This window comes from Alternaria ventricosa, assembly GCF_023758065.1.
Source record: "Alternaria ventricosa strain BMP 2768 chromosome Unknown scaffold_11, whole genome shotgun sequence".
NCBI classification, from domain to species: domain Eukaryota; kingdom Fungi; phylum Ascomycota; class Dothideomycetes; order Pleosporales; family Pleosporaceae; genus Alternaria; species Alternaria ventricosa.
Window position 1 is genome coordinate 199,712 of NW_026055691.1, and position 16,634 is coordinate 216,345.

The 16,634-nt window shown below is 52.5% G+C and overlaps 4 protein-coding genes across 4 annotated transcripts; 3 read left to right on the forward strand and 1 right to left on the reverse strand.

Moving 5' to 3' along the window:
• Positions 1-131: 131 nt before the first annotated feature.
• J4E93_006553 (uncharacterized protein) lies at positions 132-1,340 on the forward strand (the record flags this gene model as incomplete). The annotated part of the gene is made up of 1 exon (XM_049344466.1): positions 132-1,340. One exon carries the CDS (start codon positions 132-134, stop codon positions 1,338-1,340), a length of 1,209 nt encoding a protein of 402 aa, XP_049198120.1.
• Positions 1,341-1,541: 201 nt separating this feature from the next.
• On the reverse strand, positions 1,542-2,304 carry CUTAB1 (Cutinase; the record flags this gene model as incomplete). The annotated part of the gene is made up of 2 exons (XM_049344467.1): positions 1,542-1,711; positions 1,767-2,304. 2 exons carry the CDS (start codon positions 2,302-2,304, stop codon positions 1,542-1,544), a joined length of 708 nt encoding a protein of 235 aa, XP_049198121.1.
• Positions 2,305-6,137: 3,833 nt separating this feature from the next.
• Positions 6,138-10,793, forward strand: J4E93_006555 (uncharacterized protein; the record flags this gene model as incomplete). The annotated part of the gene is made up of 5 exons (XM_049344468.1): positions 6,138-6,218; positions 6,267-6,575; positions 6,625-7,138; positions 7,186-9,620; positions 9,669-10,793. The coding sequence occupies 5 exons, from the start codon at positions 6,138-6,140 to the stop codon at positions 10,791-10,793; spliced, it is 4,464 nt and encodes a 1,487-aa protein (XP_049198122.1).
• Positions 10,794-11,676: 883 nt separating this feature from the next.
• Positions 11,677-16,286, forward strand: J4E93_006556 (uncharacterized protein; the record flags this gene model as incomplete). The annotated part of the gene is made up of 8 exons (XM_049344469.1): positions 11,677-11,886; positions 11,936-12,733; positions 12,784-12,856; positions 12,904-13,168; positions 13,214-13,326; positions 13,374-13,916; positions 14,734-15,797; positions 15,876-16,286. 8 exons carry the CDS (start codon positions 11,677-11,679, stop codon positions 16,284-16,286), a joined length of 3,477 nt encoding a protein of 1,158 aa, XP_049198123.1.
• Positions 16,287-16,634: the final 348 nt, after the last annotated feature.

Genomic DNA, 16,634 nt, shown 5'->3' on the forward strand with positions numbered 1-16,634 from the left:
CACCAGCAGTGCGCTACGAACTTGCTAGCTGATCTCGCTGCTTTGGCGCATGTCGCGCGGAGCTTTCATATGATATCCCTTTTCCCTCTGTCCCCGACATTCTTCCTACTCCCGTCTTCTCCGCCTTGAAAATGATTTTCTGCACCGTTCTGCCCCTGCTAATATCCTCCGTCGCCGCCCTCGCTTTCCCGGGCGCAGAAGGCTTTGGGCGAGATGCTGTCGGCGGTCGTGGTGGTGCCGTCTATGTTGTTACAAATCTCAACGATAGCGGCGAAGGATCTCTCCGCGAGGGCGTTTCTCAAAGCGACCGTATAGTCGTGTTCTCGATAGGTGGTTTGATCAAGATTGAAGAGCGCATGGTCGTGGCCAAACGTGTGTCTATCCTCGGGCAAACAGCACCGGGCGCTGGTATCACAGTGTACGGAAATGGATGGAGTTTCAGCAACGCCGACGATGCGATTGTCCGGTACTTGCGCATCAGAATGGGAAAAGGAGGAGACAGTGGAAAAGATGGTATAACGATCGCAGAGGGACGCAATATGATTTTCGACCACGTCTCCGTCTCCTGGGGTCGTGATGAGACCTTCTCGATCTCTGGCAGCGACGTCGGAAACATCACCATTCAGAACAGTATCATCGGGCAAGGCTTGCAAACACACTCGTGTGGCGGGCTGATGCAAACGAACCTCGGCAATGGTATCAGCCTGTTCCGCAACTTATACATCGACAACAAAACGCGAAACCCGAAGGTTAAGGGCACTAATGACTTCACCAATAATGTGGTGTACAACTGGGGCGGGGGTGGAGGATACATCGCTGGAGATTCGAGTGCAGCAAGTGAGGCGAATATCGTTGGAAATTACTTCATCTGCGGCCCCAGTACCAGCGTCACGGCGTTCACGCGCGGAAATGAGAACTTCAAGGGCTACGTTGAAGGCAACTTCTACGACTCGAACCGCGATGGCATGTTGGACGGAACGGAGCTAGAAGTGTCCTCCAGCAACTATGGGGGCATGGTTATCCAGACAACCAAGTTTCCTTTCCCAGCGCCCGAAAAGATTCTATCCGCGGAAGATGCGCTAAAGCTTGCCGAGAGGTCTGTCGGCGCGAGTAAAGTGCGCGATGTTGTTGACACGCGACTCATTGAGGAACTGAAGAGCTACGGGAAGACGGGTGAGCTGATTAGTGACGAGAATGCTAGCCCTATGGCCGGGCCTGGAACTATCGACGGTGGAGAGCAGTGGTCGGATGCGAATGGAAATGGCATACCTGACGACGTCGAGGATCAGTTCTCGGATGTGGAAGAGTGGGCTAATAGTTTAGTGCCAAGTGGTTACTAGATAGCAAATCGCATTTTCTAGCACGTATCGCAAAAGACTAACTCAGTTTCTTTCAAAATGGTCAAGTCGATTAATCATTTATTTACTGTAAAGAATGTGTGCTTGAAGTGGAGGGACTAAGCATATGCCAACACCGAAATCGCAGTCTGGCTGATAGGATACAAAGTTTCATCTTCGCATCAAAGCCTCTCTCGTAGCCACCTATGCGGAAGCAATTTGAGCCCTCAAGAAGATGGGTGCCTGTACAGCAGCCTCATCCGAGTACAGGAGATGCGCAGGTGTGATGATGAGTGTTCCGGTGCAGACCAAGTCGCCAGTCTCGCAGTAGACCCTAGTCTTGCTGGTTGGGAAGCCGGGGATTCTTCCGCCATCTGGGACGTTGTTAGAGACTGTTGTATAGGATGTTAAGAGAAGGAAAGAGCTTACTTTGAAGGTTCTTGGTGTAGCCAAACAGCACTACGCCCTTGATCTGGTTCTGTACAGCAGCACTCAGACCGGGAATAGCGTTTGACATGACGGCAGCGCCTTGAGAGTAACCACCTGCAGTGATAGGCGTGTTTGGGCACTTGCTCGCAGCAAGGTTGAAGAGACGTTGGGCTTCGCGGATGGCGGCTTGAGAAGTACCGGCTGGAAGCGTGTTCTCTGCAATACCAGCAGTGTATGGGCCGCCTACACCCTGGATCCAGGTAGTGGATGCTCCGTATGCGCTCTCGAGAGCGCTGGCTGTGAAAGGACCAACTAAGGCGCCCATGTTGCCAGCTTCAGTGCTGCCTCTTGCGAAGATGAAGATAGTCCTAGGGCAGGCAGCGCTGCTGCCATTCTCCAGCTCATTGCGAGTGGCGCTTGACTGACGAGCCTCGAGTGTGATGGGCTGAGGTGCATCCTCCGGCGCAGAGGCAGGTACAGCGATCGGGGAAGAAAGAACGAGGGAAGCAAAAAGAGAAAGAATGGTGACGGACTTCATATTGACAATTGTAGTAACGATGGACGATGCCTGGTGGCTCTGAAGACAGAAGTAGTAGAAAGAAGCTGGAAGTTGGCTGTTTGACTGTGCTGTGATTCTTCCCATCTGGGTTCCCCCCTTCCCTTTATGTTCCTCCTAGCATGTCCAAGTAACTGGTTCTAAATCCACATCCTTCGCGCCTACCTCGGTATTTAGATTGCCTAGAATCTTGTAATGCAACTCGAATAGTGGTTGACGGACGTGAACTCCCCAAAAGAGCGCTGTGACCGTTCTATCAGGTGTCACAACAATTCGAGATACCCTTGGCATTTCTGCTCTTACCCCCATAGGTAAGACCTTGGCTTGAAGAGATCTAGTGAGCAGATGCAGAGCCCTTGAGATGATAGAGCAAAAACGGCAACAGTGGTCCGAAGTATTGTGACACCTGGGAGTCCTTTGTCTCCGAGATCGAGATCTCGTATTTGGCGTTGACCTTCGAGCATCTGACCAGTAGGCATCATGTTTAGATTTGAGCTTCCTCGGTCCAGGAACTGGTGCCTGCGATCTCTTTCTGGGCATGCATGTCCGGGAGACATGGATAGAGCTGATGGTGGGATGAACTGGTCGCGTGGTAGTCGGACGAGGATTTGCTGCTAGGTTCATCGGCCGCTATTGGACTTTCAGGTCAAGCTCGCGAATCGAAGCCGAGGCACGGTTGTGCCTACATGAATGCGATGAAGTCCTGGCCTAAGTGAGATGGAAGCTCGTGATGTGGGGTACATACACCGGAGCTCTCTTTCGCGGGCATATACCCCGCACATCCACTACGAGAGCGCGCTAAGGCCCCCAGATGATGTGTAGCGAACGGTGTCGGGGCAAGATACCCGATTTTGACGTTTGCCGTCTTTACAGGAGTTGGAAGTTTTGGTGTTGTTTACCTCGCTCCTGTAGGCTAAGGGAAGAACGGCATGAAGGATTGGTACCTTCCGCATATGGACACCGTGCATACAACGCATACAAACAATACTCAGATTATCTCTGGGCTCAAGGATTTAGTTTAGGCAGTTCTTCCAAAAAGAAAGGGAGGTTATCGGATTACGGCTAAAATACCATGCCTGCGTGGGATATCCCGCGTCTATCCACAACCTAATGTTGCATCAAAGCAGCTGCCGTAAGTACCTTGTTGGGCGTTCTGGTTCGTCGCTTCGGAGGACTCAGTGGTACGTAAGACAGAACCCTGGCGCTGGCGCATCCAAGGATGAAGACGAACGCATAGAACGCCAGCAGATTCTGAAATACGGCCAACGTTGTCACGCCATAGATCAAAGTACACAACGGCCAGAAGAATTCCGATACGTATGTCCATACGTAGACTGCGAAGCGACGTAGACTGTTCAAACACATTTGAACGTGTGCTCGATAGGCGTAGATGTACTCGGTTGTCGTTGGAGGCGCAAGTATTCTTTCCCAGTGTTCTCGTCGCGCCTCGTGTGTCCATGTACGCACTCCAAGAGGCCCGGCGGCCCTAGTCTCGAGAAGATATCTCCATATAATCTTCAGCTGCCTGTCCCAGCTATAAGGCTTCTCCTGTTGCATGAATCTCTCCCATTTCTTTACAGTATTGACTGCCATCTCTTCGGTGACTTGAAACCATTCCTTGTGTGCTTTGATCTCCTTGTTCGCATCGACGCGCCCGTGATTTTCGCAATGGAATGGTGCACAGAAGTTCTCCAGGTCGATATGCACAAGCTTCTCTAGGCGACCACAATGGTCAATCTCGTGATCTGACACGTGAATCACACTGGGCAGGAAGCCACAGGCTCTTTCGTGCTCAATGATGCGGTTTCTATAGGCTCGTTTCGTCTTTCCGATCTTGTAACCTCTGGATTTGTTGTTTGGGTCACATAGAACATAGATGACTCCTTTCCGATCGCCAGGAGTCAGATTCCTGAGCAGCTCTCCATACAAGCTGTCGTGGGTAGATCTGGCGGTCTTTGGGGTCAGGACTGGCGAGAATCCATCGTGCTCTTGATGAGGTTGCTGATTCGCTTCGGCGTGAGAGGGTGATGGGGAATACCGCACTTCAGATGTCGATAGCCCATCCACTTCAAGATCTTGACTACCATCACGCCGTGGACGCTTACGTGGAATGCAGTCCTGCGAAAGTCGTGCGGCGTCATCGATGATTTGTTTTGGGTGTCTGATGGAGTCAGAGACTGTTCGCGACGGCTGACTGGAAAACTTGTCGCGAATAGTTGACGCAGCCAGGCGTTGCGATTGGGGGATGGCTTTGCGAATTGGTGAACCAGTAGAGGTCAGGGTGGGGTCGCTTTGGGTATCCATGAAGCGCGGTCTGGGTGGGGGAGGTTGAAATGACTTGGCGTTTGAACTGGTAGGTATGTGTCTTGTTTCTAGCTGCGAGTCTTTTCCGAGCTCATGTAGCCTGAAACCCAAAGAATTGCTGAAAGAGGTATCGAGAACCATGTCTGTAAGCAGAATTGATAGATGAAAGACGAAGTAGATGATTGATGTGCACAGAGGGAGGAATTTGGGCTGGATGCCATTTAGACCTATGCGCTGAATTTATCAACGCGTTGTAGGATTGCTTCCCCAGTGACTGCAGAGTTCGCATGAATACACGTGTGGCGGTGCTGAATGTCACTGTTGTGCCGAAGGCTTGGATCGTTTCGTAGGCTTCGTAGCAGCCTTGCATCGGCGGCCGAGCAGAGCAACACGGTGAGCACTCTTAGCTCCTAGCACCATCTCAGTCTTTTTGTTAGCATCAATAGCAAGTCTCGCAAAGAATCGCTGTGTGCAGCAGACCAGCGATGGACGCGTTGGTGCGCTCGCAGGCACACTCGTTACCCACGCGCTGCACTCCACGTGCATATGCAGCGGCTGTGCCCATCCCACAACTACGACAAACAGTTAGTGCGGCTGCCTGCGGTATCAGAATCGCTCCTGCTGTACGCAAAGCTGCAGGTGTCGGAAGCTCGTAGCCTTGCTGCCAACGGAGCAATGTTTCCGCGAGGCAACGGTCGACGGCCATGATTCGCTATTTTTCGAGGCTGGATGCACCCGAGACGTTTACGGTGTTGTGGCGGTGGCGGTGGTTTCTACGAAAAAGTAATTTGCTGTTAGGGCGGCAGGAGGCAGCGACGTTTCGCGCGTCATCACGCGCTCCTTGGCGAGGGATCACAAAGACGAGCCGCAACAACAAACGCAAGGTAATAGCACCAAGGTCGTTGGGAACAAGTCGCGCCGCATGCCGCACCTATCTCTGGGTACTTCCGAAATCTGTACCTTTTCGTGGCATCTTAGCGCAGACGCGTCGGGTACGGGCAAGCAGCGCGATGTCATCGAGTTGTACATCCACTATAGTTTGACCGGTGACGACGATGTCCGCGTTCTCAACTGTTTTCTGGCGCGATGACGCGTTGATACTCTTCGCGCAGCTGCCAACGGCGCAATGCTTCGATCGGCATGCGTCTGTTGGCTGGCGAACTGCATATGATGTGTAGCCTTGGTCTCACTGACTGGAGAGAGAGGTCGTGCTGCGATGCTATGATGCGTGCAGATACCTCAATGGCTCCTCCGGATTTGGGCACAAGATATGCGGGGCGCGCTAGTATTCCCGGCGTTAGTCCGCGTTCCGAGATGTCGCCTCACGGCTTTGAACATGTTCACCGACACTCGCATGCTGGCCCTTTCCTTCCACTGATGCCCAGCAGAATTGCGTAAGACCTCGTCTACATGCTATCCTCTGTTCACCCAAGTTTACATCAGCTGGGGTTAAAGTGGAAGGAAGTGTTGTCCAGGTAGGTGCTGACGGGCATCCGAAAACGGTGCATGTCATGGCGTCCTTCCAGATTCCACTATCATCGGCTCCAACATTTTCTGACATACCACCAATATCGCACTGCCATCGCATTTGGGTCAGTACGGTCACTTACGCCTCTTCTGAACATTGCTGATCTCACCAGAGTACGGAAGCAGCCCGATTCACGCCATGTGCTCTGCCATTTGTAGCGACAATCCCAGCCATACTGGCAGCATTGGTACTGCTGAAATACTCGCTGCAGATTGCAGACGGCTACTGGCCGGGATGGACAAAACCGTTCGTACGCGAGGAAAAGGACAAGGCGGATGAATTGGAGACACGCTCTACACCGCAGCCTCTGAGCAGCACGTTTGGCCTGCTAGTCCTAGCTACGGTTGGACTTACTTTCCAAACCCTGAGCGCTTTCTTTCCCGTCCGACAATCGACAGCATTTTATCCCGCCATTGCATGGGTACGTACAATGTGATGAGCTTGTGATTGTCGATTAACAAGTATTGCAGGCCATCGTGGCAGGAATTGTCATCGTGGAGCGTCCAAGAAAAGCTTCGTTGTCGTTATTGCTTCTCTTCACGAGTCTTCTAGTCGAACAGCTGGTCATACTACTCCACAAGGAGAGCCCACTCTTGGCTAAAGATGTTCCTTGGATCGTCGCACCCGTGGCGGCTGCACTAGGTATCGTTCTGATTCTCAACATGCCTCTCCGGGACCCAAGGCTACCTAGAAAAGATATCAGCCCAGCTTTTGCCACTCCCACCGTGCAACTTAGGACTCCCGAGGATAACTTGACTCCTTGGCAGTACATGACAGTGTCATGGATGGAACCATTGATCAAAAAAGGCGTGACACGGCAGATGGAAGACGAAGATATATGGGATCTTGGCTGGGAGTTCAAGCACGCGCGGCTGCACGAGGCGTTCCGAAAACTACAGGGTTCGGTGACAAAACGAGTCTTCGTTGCAAACGGCGTGGATCTAGTTTTTACAACTGTCCTCAACGTTGTTCGGATGTGCGCAAGTAAGTGACATTCCCCATGTTGCTTGAGACGAATTTAACATTAGTAGCTCTACTCACCCCTGTGCTTTTGCAGCGGGTCCTCGCATCCATGGAAGATAAGAACAGCAGTGCTACAATTACCTACGCCTGTATCATTCTCGTCTTGAGACTAGCATCTGCCCAGCTTAACATCTTCAATCTGTGGCATCAGAGGCGGTCATACGAGAGATGCAGAGGCGAGCTCATTACCATGCTTTACGAGAAGACTCTGCACCGTAAAATTTTGGGTGCGAAACAAGACGTCAAGGAAGATCAGACGAACGGCCATAGTAACTCTGGAGTAGACGAGGCGGGCAACGAGAGCGGCAGCAGTCTAGACAGCACGAGCAAGGCAGCAACCGGAAGCTGGCTACAACGTGTGCTCACTCCTGTCCGATCTATGTTCACAAAGAGCATCAAGACGCAGGTCAAAGATGAAAACCAGGCTGCATCGATGGGCAAGATCCTCAATTTGATGCGAAACGACGCTTATGAGGTAGCACAGCGCTTCTGGGAGTTTTCTGATATCGTCACTAAGCCTGCAGGTGCCATATTCGCAACCATACTAATATGGCGGATGTTAGGTTGGGCGTGCCTACTTGGGGTTTTGGCACTGGGTGCTTCACAGCTCCTCAACATCGTGATCGCCCGCTTTCAGGTCTATTTCGAGAAGAAGCGCAGAATTGCAACCGACGAGAAACTGCAACGTACAAGTCAGTTCATAGAGTCCATCCGCCATCTGCGCTGGTACGGCTGGCAAGGCGCTTGGTTGGAGGGAATCCTTGAGTCTCGTCAAAAAGAGCTGCATCTCCGTGTGGTCAACATCGTCTTCTCGACATCGCTCTCCTTCATTCTCCGCTTCGGATCAGGACTGTTCCCTGCGGTTGCCTTCTACGCTTTTACTAAACTAGCCGGCCAACAGTTGCGCGTTGATTTGATCTTTCCTGCTTTCGATCTATTCAATCTATTAGAGTCGTACCTCAGGGCGCTTCCGCAACTCGTCACTACTGTGCTCAATGCATACGTTGCAATGGGTCGTATTGAAGAGTTCATGGCCGAGCCAGACAAAGAAGAGACGGATGTAGTACCAGAAGGGTCTGCTGACCTCGGCCTTCTTAGTGCATCTTTCGCGTGGCCTGGGGTTGACCACAATGTCCTCCAGAATATCACGTTATCTTTTCCCCTCGGACTGACCGTGATATACGGAGAAGTCGCTGCCGGTAAGACGGCGTTGCTACAAGCCTTACTTGGCGAGCTTGACATCACAGCTGGTGAGCTGGTGCGGCCCGATCAGGTAGTAGCATATTGCGCCCAAACTCCATGGCTCCAAAGCATGAGTGTTCGCGACAACATACTTTTCTCTTACCCTTACGAGGAGGGTCGCTACAAGCAGACTCTGGAAGCGTGTGCTTTGTTGCCTGACATGGCAGAGCTCAAGCACGGAGATCTGTCGAACATTGGCGAAAACGGAATCGGCTTGTCAGGAGGTCAGAAGGCTCGTGTAGCATTGGCGCGAGCTGTATACAGTCGCGCAAAGGTACTCCTTCTTGACGATCCGCTATCCGCCCTTGACCACCAGACAGCCGAGTTCATCGTTGGCAAACTATTAGCCGGGCCATTGCTCGATGGCAGAACGACTATACTTGTCACACATCGAACTGAACTTTGCCACGGTATCGCGAAACAATGGGTCCATCTAGAACAGGGTAGAGCGACTCTCCACGAGCCAAGCCAAGTTGAAGACGCGAATGCACTAAAGCGCACCCAGACCAATGATACTGAGTCAGAGGAAGACGCCAAGAAGCGAGAAGAAGAGCAAGCAGCGGCTGTACCCGACAAGTTTATCGAAGATGAACATCGTGAGAAAGGTGGCGTCAAGTGGAGTGTATACTGGCGCTACATCAGAGCAGGTACGCTGCGATGGTGGTCCGTTGCCATTATCGTCATGGCCCTCTTCCGTGTGCTGGATGTTGCGCAGACATGGTTCATCAAGTCATGGGCAGAGAGCTACAACGAGGATAAGCACAAGGGTATCTTCGACTTCCTGCCTCCAGCTGCAGATGACGTTGTTCCATGGCTCTGGACTTTCTTCGGATTTGTCTCCGCAACTGCAATACTCTTCTGGTTCACAAACCTCATCATGTTTGGCGTAGGCTACCATGCCGCCAAGACCATCTTCAGAGAGACCATCGAACGCGTTGCACATGCGACGTTCCGGTTTTACGACGTAACGCCAGTGGGACGACTGATGAATCGATTGACAAGTGATATGAACACCATAGATGGCGATCTGAGCACTGCCTTCATCATCTTCGCGTGGCAGATCATAGGCTGGACGAGTGCTGTCATTATCATCTTGTCTTCGACCCCAGCATTCTTAGCTTTTGGTTTGGTACTTAGCTGCGGATTCGTCTACTACTTCTTCCGTTTTCTACCAACGTCGCAAAGCCTGAGACGGCTCGAAGTAAGTCACTCCGCCTCAACCAACATCTCTCCTACTAACTAGAAACAGATGGTATCACTCTCGCCACTTATGAGCAATTTTGGCGCACTTCTGGAAGGTCTCACAACTGTACGAGCTTTCAGCGCGCAACAACGATTTCAGACCCGTGTCATCGAGGTGGTCGACAACTTCCAGAAGAATGATCACTTCTACTGGTCACTTCAAGCATGGCTGGCGCTTCGCTTCAGCGTCATGTCGGCTAGCGCTACGCTCGTTATGACGCTCATCGCTGTCTACACACGCATCAGTCCCGGTCTCACCGCATTTGTGCTGATTACCGCAGGCAAATTCGTCATACATACGGAGTATATGTGCAGGATATACGGAACGCTGGAGATGGACTTCACCAGCGTCGAGCGTGTTGTTGAGCTCCTTGATATTGAGACGGAAGCACCCGGTGTTGTTCAGCCACCCGCACATTGGCCTACCTATAGTGGTGACATTGAGTTCGACGATGTGACCATCCGATACGCCGAGAACCTCGAGCCTGCGTTGCAGAACATCACTCTAAAGATTCCCGCGGGATCCAACACCGCGGTAATTGGGCGAACGGGTTCTGGAAAGTCTACTCTGGCTCTCTCCCTCCTTGCCACTATTGCTGCGGAAAACGGCAGGATTTTGATCGATGGGATCGATATCTCCACCGTGGACAAACAGGCGCTTCGCAGTCGCGTCACTTTCCTCGCGCAAGAACCAGTTCTCTTCCCCGGCACCATGCGCAAGAACCTGGACCCGTTATCCGTCTACTCCGATGCGTCTTGCTTGTCTGTACTGCAAAAGATCGGCGGTGACCAATACGACTGGGGACTCACCACCTCGATCGAAGGCGGAGGCAAGGGTCTCTCCCAGGGCCAACGGCAGCTTGTTGGCCTGGCTAGAGCCATGTTGAGGAGAAGCCCAATACTGATCATGGACGAGGCGACGGCCAGCATCGATTTCGAAACTGCGCAAAGAATACAGAGCGTCCTTAGGGAGGAGATGAAGAGCAGTACGGTGGTCACTATCGCGCATCGACTGGAAGCAGTCAAGGAGGCGGACTATTGTATTGTGCTTGGAAAGGGCAAGCTGGTCAAGGCTGGCAAAGCCGAGGACATGCTTAGGGAGGGCAGCGAGTTCCAGAGTATGTTGGCGTAGAGGTATATGGGAAGATGTCTCCAGCTCGCAGAGATTGTTACGAATAGGTTCGGTTTATGGTTGGCGTTCTGATTTCGACTCGAGGAAAAGTTATTCTTGTATCGTATAGCCGTTTCTTAATTCAACGACTTCCCAGTCGTTCCATCTTCTTTGCGACGTTACTGCGTTAGACAGTTGTGATTACATACCGTCGGTGACAGCAAATCTAGGCCGTGGTCTCCCGCTCTTTGTGGTTAGCGTGGTCGTTGTTGCAAGTATCGAGGTGAAGGTGAACATTGGCAGGTCTAGCTGTCCAATTGCGGTGGTTCCCAAATAGGAAGTTTCCAAACAAAGCGTGGATTGCGGTAACTTGACTGTCCCCGGGGCCTCGACGGTGCCTGACGGTCCTCAACGCTGCTTCGTGCTGCTTACTGATGCGATGTCGCAACGAGATATTTTTATGTAAACTACTACCTGCCAGCAGCGAATCGAGTATATAGCATTGGTCAAGCGTTGTATTCTTCTTCATGCCACGACACCCTTTCATTCAAGCTCCACCGATTGCGGGCCTTTCAAAAATGAATGTCGCTGCTGAAGCCGGATTCCGGGTCCAGGCATGAGGCTTGCGTGGCACCGCCACGATTTGCGTTAGTCGGCAGGGATGTGGGATGAGCGCATTGGTCGCATTTGGGAAATCGCAGACGCCGCATGTTCCGCGCCTGCGAAGCCTCGCAAACCTCAGTTGGTTTTCATATTCGCTATTATTCAGCATGCGGTGACACCCGAAGAACCTCTCCAGATTCCCGAACCATCTTGAATCGATACTGCGCCTCTGAAGCCGCCCTACCACGATCCGGAGGTGTCGTCAGCTCCGCAACCATACAGCATCACGCGGACCCCCGAGATGGCTGCCAACACGCAGTCAGACAGCAATGCAACCTCTCCAGGCGACCACGAACTTGAGGTCATGGCGGATAATAAGCCAAGCCTCCCAGTGGAGGAGGATATCATGCAGCTGGCGCGACTGGGTGAGATTGCGGCTATACAGAAACTCTTCGACGGCGGCAAGTTCGATGCGACATACAAGGACGAGCAGGGCATAACGCCGCTACATGTGGGTACCAAAGAGCATTGGAGCATGTTCCGGGGCTGACTATGAGTAGTGGGCGGCTATCAACAATCACTACGCGCTCTGCCACTTCCTCATCCAGGCCGGCGCGCCCATCAACGCAAAGGGCGGCGATGCTGTCGCGACACCTGTGCTATGGGCTGCAAAGCGTTGCAACTACTACATCGTTAATTTCCTCCTCGACCACGGCGCCGATCCGCTCCTCACCGACGACCAGGGCTTCAATCTCCTGCACAGCGCAACCCTCGATGGCAATGTGTACCAGATTGTCCTGCTACTACACCAAGACATACCCGTGGATATCGCAGATCCGCAGAGTCACACCCCGCTCATGTGGGCGGCATACAAAGGCTATCCGTCTTGCGTGGATCTGTTCCTCCGATGGGGTGCCAATGTATATGCGACGGACGACCAGGGCTTCACTGCATTGCACTGGGCGCTCGTCAAAGGCAGCCAGGGATCAATACAGAAGCTGCTCGAGTACGGAGCGGACCGATTCGCCAAGAACAACGATGGCAAGACTCCAGAGGTCACGGCACAGGAGATGAATACCACCCGGCAATGGCGTCGCGCTCTCATGGAAGCTGGCTTCGACAAGAACGGAAACGCGCGGCAGTTCCCCATCCCGGGAGTCAAAGACACGAGGTGGTTCTTGAGCCGATTCATCTTCTTCTGGCCCTTTGCCATTCTGTTCGTTGCGCTTTCTCTTGTTAGCCATTTGCCAGCGTTTCTTGGTATTCCTTTGGCCGTGATAGTTGCGTACGTTATGCAATGGGGAGCGCAAAGGTTGTTGCGCTGGGGTCCTTCGAACATGCGAAGTATACATCATACTGTGAGTCGAGTGCTTTAAACACTTGCGCCTAGTCGCTGACGACCTTCCAGCCTTTCCTAGCCGGTATCTTCGCTGGCACGCTTTTCTGGGTCGGTGCACGTTGGGCAACGACTGTATTACCATGTAAGCCACTTTATCTTACACACAGCCATTTCGCTAACATGAACGAGGGACTATACGAACGAACTTTCTTCTAAACTTCCTATTTGCGGCGTTTTACGCATCTACGGCCTATTTTTACTTCTTCACTATGACCACTGATCCCGGCTTCGTGCCCAAGTCGGCCAGCAGGAGTGCATCCAAGGCGGTTATTGATGAGCTTATGGAGCTACGACAATTTGATGAACACCATTTCTGTGTGAATTGCATGGTGCGAAAACCTCTGCGCAGTAAGCATTGCAAGCGCTGCGAGCGCTGCGTCGCGAAGAGTGATCAGTAAGTGCTCCTCGTAGGCAGTGAGGGTGGCACTAACTATGACAGTCATTGCCCGTGGGTCAACAACTGTGTGGCGAACAACAATCATAGACACTTTGTGCTATACGTACTGTCTTTGGAGTTCGGTATTGTCATGTTCATCAGGCTGGCACTTGCTTGTAGGTCATCACGCCTTGATTTTGCACCATGAAGCTAACTGGCGCAGACTTGGAGATACGTGATGCACCCACGGATTACCCCAAATGCGCCGTCATCTCACCGGAACTCTGCAAAGTCCTCAACAAAGATCCTTTCACGATTGTGCTCTCGATATGGGCAGCTTTCCAGTTGACTTGGGTAACCATGCTGCTTTGTGTCCAGCTGCTTCAGATTGCGCGGAACCTCACAACCTACGAGAGCATGCGCGGCCATCTCCATGGCGCTACACCCGCGGATGCACTCAACTCCTTTGTTACGACCGGCGACACCAGTCAGGATGTATCTGGCGGTGCCGGCAGCGCACCAACAAACGGATTTGGCTCTGGCCAAGACACAGGCGACATCCCCCGGCGTCCTCAGCCCAAAGCCTCCATCTGGAACCAGTGGAAGCGTCTCCTTGGAATCGACACATTCCTCACCATCGCCCTCCACGGAAGTCAAGGAGAGCAAATACGGCGGCAAAGAAGAGGGAACCCCTTTTCACGCGGCATCGTTACGAATTGCAAGGATTTCTGGTGTGATGCCAGTCCCATGTTTGGCACGAAGGAAAGTGGTTATGCGAGACTTGGTGGTGAGCGAGTAGATTATACGAGGCTGTACGAGGTGCCAAAGATGAGGTATCAGCGGGGTGGAGGGGGTGAAGGAGGGAGATATGAGAGCGTAGCTGCGGAAGAGGAGTCATGATGATGATGCAGACGGTAGTAATGTTAAATTAATGATGATGAAGAATGTGAATAGTATCTGCGTATAGACACGTGCGAGTGCATACGATGAGCTTTCGCTGTATGTAAATCGGCTACTAAAGTGTTGCCGAAACCCCTGCAGCTTCAGCCATACCGGAAGCCAGAAGCCGAGGGTGCAGCGAAGAAACTCCCCGCGCCACCCTAAACAACCCGTCGTGGGTCGCGCACATGCTCGACGCTCCACAGCCCTGCTCAGCTCGGTCGCCTGGCGTTTTTGCTGAGCTTTCTTCTCCGCAATGCCATAGATCCCGATCGTTTCTTTCCTTACCGTCATCGTCGCGAGCTTTTAGGCTGTGCGCGAAATGTCGAAAATGACATCATCCGAGGCCCTGAGAGGGTTGAGGACCCTTTCGCGATGCGCTGGCCCGGCGCCGAGGAGCATCGCCGCCGGACAGAATTTGGCTGTCGACAGCAAAAGAGCGCTATGTACGGACTGCGCAAGGCATTCGAGGGCGACGAGCAATGCACGAGGGCCTGGTCTGGCACGCACGAACAGGCTGGCGCATGCTTCGAACAGAGTTTCGTTTGCGCCGGTGGGCCACAGAGGATACGCACAGGTTGCGCAAGAGTGTACGTTCGGCCATTAGTAGAGCGACTGCATGGACCGAGTGCTGACCTTGCTAGATGCGCCGGACCAGTCTGAGCAGACCCATGGGCCCATGGCCGAGTACGATGCGCGCGTAGAGTCCGGACGACTGCGAGACGACGAGCACCAACGCAACATCATCAAGAACCTGCAAGATCTCCATGACATGCTGAAATCCTACACGCAACCGCCCGTTCAACAACCCACTATCGAGTCCCTACAGCCGCCCAAGAAGTCGTTCTTTTCCTTCCTCACGTCGTCCAACTCCGCGGGGTCGGCCCTACCACCTATACCCGATTCGCTGCCAAAGGGCATGTACATGTTTGGCGATGTGGGCAGTGGGAAGACAATGATGATGGATCTGTTCTACGACACTCTGCCGCCGAACATCAAAAGGAAGACAAGGATACATTTCCACGCGTTTATGCAGAGCGTACACAAGGATTTACACAAGATGAAGATGCAGCATGGGAATGACATTGACAGTATACCCTTTGTAGCAGCGGGCATAGCAGAGCGCTCCTCTGTCCTCTGCTTCGACGAGTTCCAGTGTACGGACGTTGCCGACGCCATGATCCTAAGGCGACTGATAGAGAGCTTGATGGCCCACGGAACCGTCATTGTCACGACGAGTAACAGACACCCAAACGACCTTTACAAGAACGGAATACAAAGAGAGAGTTTTGTACCATGCATCAACCTTCTCAAAACGCGGCTTACGGTCCTGAACCTGGATTCTTCGACAGATTACAGGAAGATTCCCCGGCCACCAAGTGGTGTATACCACCATCCTCTAGATGCCTCCGCACAAACGCATGTAGAGAGATGGTTCCGCTTCCTTGGCGACTTCGAAAACGACCCCCCACACCCCGCAATCCATGAAGTATGGGGAAGGGAGGTCCGCGTGCCGAAGGCCAGTGGGAAGTGCGCCGTATTTAGTTTTGACGACATCATCGGACGCGCTACGGGAGCAGCCGATTACCTCGAACTCACGAGACAGTATGAGGCGTTCGTCATTACAGGGGTGCCTGGGATGAACCACAGGTCAAGAGACTTGGCGCGGAGATTCATCACCTTTATAGATGCCGTGTACGAATCAAGGGTAAGCGAGATACTGGTAGCACAAGACCCTATAGCAAAAGGCTTGTGATTGGAGTATACCATGCTAACGTAAACCCAGGCCAAGCTAGTAATGACTACAGCCGTTCCACTAACGTCCCTCTTCCTCGACCAAGCCGAACTTAACGACGCGGTAACCGCTACACAAAAGGCTGGGAAACTTCCTACCACCGTCTCTCCTTCACCGAAGCCGCCTGCCAAATCTGCGCAAGCGGACGACCATGAAGCCATCTCGGACGTGATGCGCAATCTCATGGACGATCTTGGTATGAATATGGACATGTTGAAGAACAGCAGTATCTTCTCTGGCGATGAAGAGAGATTTGCGTTTGCTAGAGCGCTGTCGAGATTAAGTGAGATGGGAAGTCAAGAGTGGGTTGAACGCGGACTGGGTCTTGAGAAGAGGGGTGGAAAGGGAGAGATGGAAGGCTGGCAGAAGGTTAGGAGTAGATGGAGAGAGGATAGCATGTAGGCGTGAATGCTTGCAATATGGCATATTCTGCAATGCTTTGAAACTATCATCATTCCATTGATCGGAACATGACAATCTTCATCAGACCTGCCAGGCGAAAGCTGGTAGATATTCGGCGCCCAGCACGTATGATGGACTTTTCTGCGGGGACATGCATCGAGCTAGAGTACGCCTTTGAGCGAAACCTGGAATCTATACACAAGTGGGTGTCGTGACGACAAGTCACTGTAGACGCTCTGTATCCTAATCTGGGAGCCGCCGGAAGCGGTCGATGTGCTCTTGTCTTTGTGACTACATTCCTAGGCAAGAGAAATCAGAGGAACGATCAAAGGACAGTTTTTCGATCTT